The 6,086-nt window shown below is 38.4% G+C and overlaps 1 protein-coding gene across 3 annotated transcripts in view; it reads left to right on the plus strand.

Annotated features, from left to right (window-relative positions):
- Positions 1-6,086, plus strand: part of HELZ (helicase with zinc finger) — a 148,518-nt gene that overhangs the window by 91,824 nt on the left and 50,608 nt on the right. For all 3 annotated transcript variants that reach the window (XM_044449538.1, XM_044449537.1, XM_044449539.1), the window contains 2 exons: positions 1,971-2,154; positions 4,855-5,083. In XM_044449538.1, the coding sequence (XP_044305473.1) occupies positions 1,971-2,154; positions 4,855-5,083 (413 nt within the window). The remainder of the gene's footprint in view (positions 1-1,970; positions 2,155-4,854; positions 5,084-6,086) is intronic.

The raw sequence follows: 6,086 nt of genomic DNA on the forward strand, positions 1-6,086 counted from the left end.
CCCTGAAAGTGTGCAGTAGAGTTTTTTTAATATCTGCTGCCAAAAACTGCACAATTGTGTTCAGAATTTGTTTGATTTCCAGTCAGTCTTTCACAGGTGTGCCCTTACAGCTGTCAGTTATGTGTAGCCTTACCTAGTCAGTTTCCAGGTTTGAATGCCTAGAGACTTGGAGAGGTTTGGAAAAAATGGAGAAGTGTCAGTTCAGTGCTTAAAATACAGGTGATTACATTGTTAAGAGAGTGTCACTGTCCTGACATTTTTGTTTGCCATTCCCCCACTGCTATCCTTCTCCTTTGGTGGTTTTCAGTTGACAATTCAGCAGTTGGTTCCTGGCAATTGTGCACAAATTAGATTATATGGAATTTCACCTTGTTGGTTTCCATGTATGATAGCTACTCCACTTTAGCACTATCTTTGTCAGCAGAAACATACAAGGCAATTGACCAGCTAAAACTACATATTTTGGATAGCTGTAGAAGTGAAAGAGCACCCCTCTAAAAAGAAAATTGCGAATACATTTTTACAAATTTCTGGGGACATGAAAAAAAGATGGGTGATAAGTCAAAACCATGTGCAGGAAGCAGGCTAATCCATAGTTAGCCATGATGGTTGTCATGACCATTTTTGCAGCTGCTGTGACTTCCCCCACTTTTCTTTTTGGTTATTGCTTTTTGCATTCTCCCAAATGACAGGTACTTCCAGTTACAGTTTGTCCAAAATGTTCAAACATTGGAATGGCTGTCACTGGTTTTACTCCTTTTATTTTGCACCAGGAATGTGTGCAAATGTTTTTGTTTTATATAAAATTGTTAGTTCCTTGGAGGTGAACAATCTGATTAACCAAAATACCTTGCCTGATCAATATCCTGGAAAGTGCCTACTTATTGTCAATAAATGTATCATCTATGGACTCTAACAAAACCATGCGTCAAATATATGACTTTCTGATCACATGACAACTGTCAAACAGTGTGCTATCAAGCACAAAAAGCCACAAGAATTCTTTGCTTGCAAAATTATGTGGCCACTGATCAAGCCCCATGCAGTGAAGTTATCTCTGCTTTAAATTTGGATCTGATAGCTCTTAGTCTGTTCTAGCGTTTCCATCCTTTTTGTGAGGCTCTAATGCAAAAGTCCAGCTGATCCCATTTATCAGAGCATTTACTTTTGAGAACTGTCAAAAAGTTAAAAAAACTCAACAGCAGAGTTTTTATGGTGACAAATGCACATTTTCAGGGTGCGTATGTCCTGTGAAAAAAATCCTGCTTTGTCCTTTCAAAAATCCTGTTTTAAAAGGACTTTTTGACAGCTCCTTCACTTTGACAGTACTCCCTCAGTTTTGGACAGAAGATAGAAGAGACAAGATAATTTTAACTACCAAGTCCCTGGCATACTGACAGGTGGACCAAAGGGGAAGAACGGGTGGAAATCCATCCATGCAATGTATTCAGTGGGTGGGTTGTCAGGTCATGAAAACACAACCATTGCAATATTGGAAGCTTCCTCTGAGGATGAGTCATCCTAGCTCAAGCCTAGTCAGGCATGACAGTGAAATACAAATATGCATATGCTATATATTATTCAAGTGTTAGTTGTGAATAAAGAAAACAAATCTGTAATGAAAAATGAAGACTCTTCCATAAATATGCATTAGCATTATCTAATTTAATAAAAGTAAGTTAATGTGGTGTGCACTTAGATTTAAGCAGCTTAGGCTTCTGGCTGATTTTATGGGCTATTCTGATTGCATATTTAAGGCTTTGGATGCATTAAAATTATCAGTTATTGTAGTGACACACCTACAATATTTGTAATATTAAATATCATGAGAGGCAGTGCCTTACTTCAGTGGATATCATAAAAATGGCTTGTATGCTATGCTTCTGTTAAACCCTGTGTTGCAGTATTACATTTTATACTAAAAAAAGCTAGCGCTTAGATTTCCTTAGTATGATTTTTCTCCTTTCAAGGTGTTTGAAGTAGTGGAACGTGTTGAAGAACTGAGGAGAAAGTGGCCAGTCGCCTGGGGAAAATTGGATGATGGCAGCATAGGTGTGGTAACACCATATGCTGATCAAGTGTTCCGAATTCGAGCAGAGCTTCGGAAAAAAAGATTGTCTGATGTCAGTGTTGAGAGAGTGCTAAATGTTCAGGGTAAGTAGTGCATACATATCTATGGATTTGTGAACCTGGCTGAGAATTTGAAATGATCTCAAAGCATCAGCAGTTTATATTCCTTTACCTAGTGTTTTGTTTTAAGATGCAACTCAAAGCAGTTCATGAATACCAAGCAGTTTTTATTTTGTGGTTGAATTTAGCAATATATGGAACAGTTCATGTAATTAATGTTTAATTATAGTTTAGGTGTTGCAAGATATATAGGAAAAACTGGTCTTTTATTGTCCAGATATGCTATCTAAGTTTGGTATATAGCAGGTTTCATGATTATATTAGATAGTTCTTTATGGAATCTGGACATTATCTACAGTCCTTTCTGTACAGAGTGTTTCTATTTTCTATATGTGCAAGGAAGTACACACAAAGGAATTCCTATTTCAAGTGTAGCTTACACCTCTGATGAAATAACAATAAAAAAACGGGTATAAAACCCATGGCCCAGTGGTTACATCCATTGTACCCCAGCATTAACTGCATCCTCCAGGATGCCCTGACATCCTCACTGCCACAAAATCTACCCCCAAGTCTTACAGTGAAAGAACGATTTATGTCAGGGGTTCAGGGAAAGGAGTGGAGGAGAGGCCCTCTATTTCCTTCCCAGGGAGTTCTCATAGACATCTCTCTTTCTAAGGAAATAATGATGTGTATCATAATTTGTATATGTGTGTGCACATGTGTGTGGCACCTGATTCATGAATCAGCATCCCTTTTGGCCCTTGAGGTTGGAAAGGCTCTGTAACCCTTGGGTGAAGATCATGTGGATTCCTTAAGATCCAACTCCATTATGTTGATACAGTATTTTCCTAAAAATGGAATCACAGACTAGTTCTTATTTTGTTTATCAGGTTCTGTAGCAGAACTCTAAATTACTGCTTTCCTTTGCAACTTCACAAACTAACAGACAATTAATGGATGAGATGAAGAAACTTAATTATCACAGTCAACTGCTTATTAGGGCCTGTCTTTTTTTTCTCTTTGTGGAAGTTAAGTGACTGAGATCCTTAACTGGGATGTTTTAATGGTTATGTGACCTTTTTTTTTTTTGGCCAAGAGAGCAGCCTTACCACATTTTAAGTGTTTTCCTGATACAAGCATTAACAACCTGTGATCTGCCAGATGTTTTAGTCTACAGCTCCCATACACTATCACCAATGGCTATGCTGGCAAGGGCTGCTGGGAGATGTTGGCTAAAATAAATGGAAGACCATAAATGCCTGCCCCAGCCATCATATGACTGCAGTGAGATCAAATCTGCCTGAAAGGTTGAGCTGTTTGTGACCTCTAAATGGGTTCACACCTTAACTTTCCTCTGTGAGCATAGACAAAGGAAGGAATTCTTATCATGCATTCAGCAGGCCTGGAACCTGACAGTAGCAAACCCTATTATATATCACATGTACCATTTTGTCTTCATTTTTCTATTTAACACCCCCATAAAAAGAGTCTTTAAGAAATAATCCATTTATTTCTTATTCAGATATTGTCCCTAGTTTGTCTCTCTCAGATGAAACCTGGAGCAATAGCGTTGTAGTAGCTCTAATTATTCCTGGGGGAACGGATCATTTGGTGGTGCTGAGGGATTGGTTTTCCACCTCTTGGTCAGTGACATTTAGGATATCTCAAGGTTCTGCCTTGTCTTCCATGCTTTTTTGTATCTATATGAAATCACTGGGAAAACCCAGGACTGATGTCTGAGGTGCTGTTGGGATGGATAAGGACTAAGAAACTGAGCTTAATCTGGATAAAATGGGAAGGTCTGTGGGCTGGAAAATCTGTTAAACTTGATGGAAGTTTAAGTCTGACTCTTGATGTGGTCATGCTCCCTGTAAAGGGCCAGGTATTATAACCTAAGAGTACTCCTGTAAGTCAGCAATGTCTTTGGATGTGTGGGTAGCATCAGTTGCCATGGCTGCCTTTACTACCTTTGGGCAATTCAGCAACTGTGGCCCTATCTAAAGAAAGCTAACATAGCCAGAATGATATATGCCCTAACCATGACCTGGTTAGATTACTGTAATGTGCTTTAGTTGGACTACCATAGAATATGATTCAGGAACTGCAGCTAGATGTAGCAGCTAGAATGCTCGTGCAATATTGTAGCAATAATGGTACAGTATTGCCCCTATTTGTATTGACTGCCTATTTTATTTTCTGGATGAAATTTAGGGTGGTGGTTTTGGCCTTTATGGCTTAAATGGCAGAAGGTTTTGTTATCTGAAAGACTGCCTATACTTCTAAAGCCTGCCCAAGTGTTAAAACCAGAACTGGCTCATTTAGAGGGCCATTATTATAGTGGTTACTACATATGGGGCTTTCTCAGTGGTGGCCTTGCAGCTTTGGAACTCCCTCCAGGGAGATGCATATGACCTCATCACTGCTGTTTTGTTTTATTTATTTTTTAAATTGCTGAGGACACATTTCAGTTGCATTTGGGACTTAAAAGCAATTTTAGCTGCTGCGTGTGTGTGTTTTAAAAATCGTACTTGTGCTCTGAAATCTTATAAATAGATAAAATATCAAAATGTTTAAACTCTTATTATTTTAGCACCAGGCTCTTTAAGTGAGCAACAAATTCATTTGTCAGAATTACATGTAAAAAGTCAATCTGTGCAGTCATTTGATTGTATTACTAGCAAAGGAACTGGCTAAGACTACTTCATACTTTTACTTCTTCAGGAAAACAGTTTCGAGTGTTGTTTCTCAGCACAGTACGAACACGGCATACATGCAAACACAAGCAAACACCTATAAAACGGAAGGAACATTTATTGGAAGATTCAACAGAAGACTTGGATTATGGTTTTCTGTCCAATTACAAGCTTCTCAACACAGCTATTACAAGAGCCCAGTCCCTAGTAGCTGTCGTGGGAGACCCTATTGCTTTATGTTCCATTGGAAGATGCAGGTACACCAAATGTGTGGTATGATCAAACAGTAAATAGTACTGATGAACATCTTATTGTGTATTTGGTAATTGATAATTGGCCTCCAGTTAGGAAAACAATTAATTCCCATTTTTATGTACCTGCTGTGCCCTGCTATGCTGGCATCTACTGATATTCCCAATATTCTTTAGATAAATTTTGAACCTTAGAGAAAAAATGTCAATGCCTCCCAGCCCATACTGCCTATAACTATGGGTCTGTCCTCAGTAACTGGATTATTTCTCTCTCTTGTCCTATCAGGCTGTATTAAAACTGTGCTCAGAGAACAGTAGGTGTAATACAGAAATATAAATAGTTTATTGGTGCAGGGAGTCTTTCTGATAAGGGAAGCATTCAGATATGGGACACACACACACAAATGCCCACACAGATTGAAATTTCATAGTCCAGGAAAAGCTGCACCACATTATTCTACTAATATTTATATTAGCTCTTGGGCAGACTTGCACCAAATATACCCTCATTGACTATTAATTAGAGACTATACTTGGGAGACATTACATTCTGACCACCTTTCTTTTTAAGAGGACATTTCTAGGTTTCTGTTTTACCTTTTCCTAAAGTAAATCTTATCCATGTTGTTAAAAGCTTCAATATTCTCTTAGATTTCCTCTTGTACTTTGTTATTACTACGTGCCATCAAGTCATCTCTGACATGGTGATTCTATGAACGAATGCCCTCCAAAATATCCTGTCCTTGACAGCCCTGCTTAGCTCTTGTAAACCCTAGGCTATGGATTCCTTTATGGAATCAATCTGTTTCATAGATGGAGTGCTGCTGCTTCTCCTGCCTCTTGCACATGGAAACTTGCAAATAAATTAACCCATCCTGCTTGCATTTGAACAATGACATCTCATCTTACTAAAACAAAATATGCACAAATCTTCTGTTTGTATATGCAGCCCTTTGCTCCTCCCTTGTTGTAAGCTGCAGTTAATCTAATTAACCATATTTTCATGTTA

Source organism: Varanus komodoensis, unplaced genomic scaffold (assembly GCF_004798865.1).
Source record: "Varanus komodoensis strain SLA01 unplaced genomic scaffold, ASM479886v1 scaffold59_1, whole genome shotgun sequence".
In the NCBI taxonomy this organism is placed as follows: Eukaryota; Metazoa; Chordata; class Lepidosauria; order Squamata; family Varanidae; genus Varanus; species Varanus komodoensis.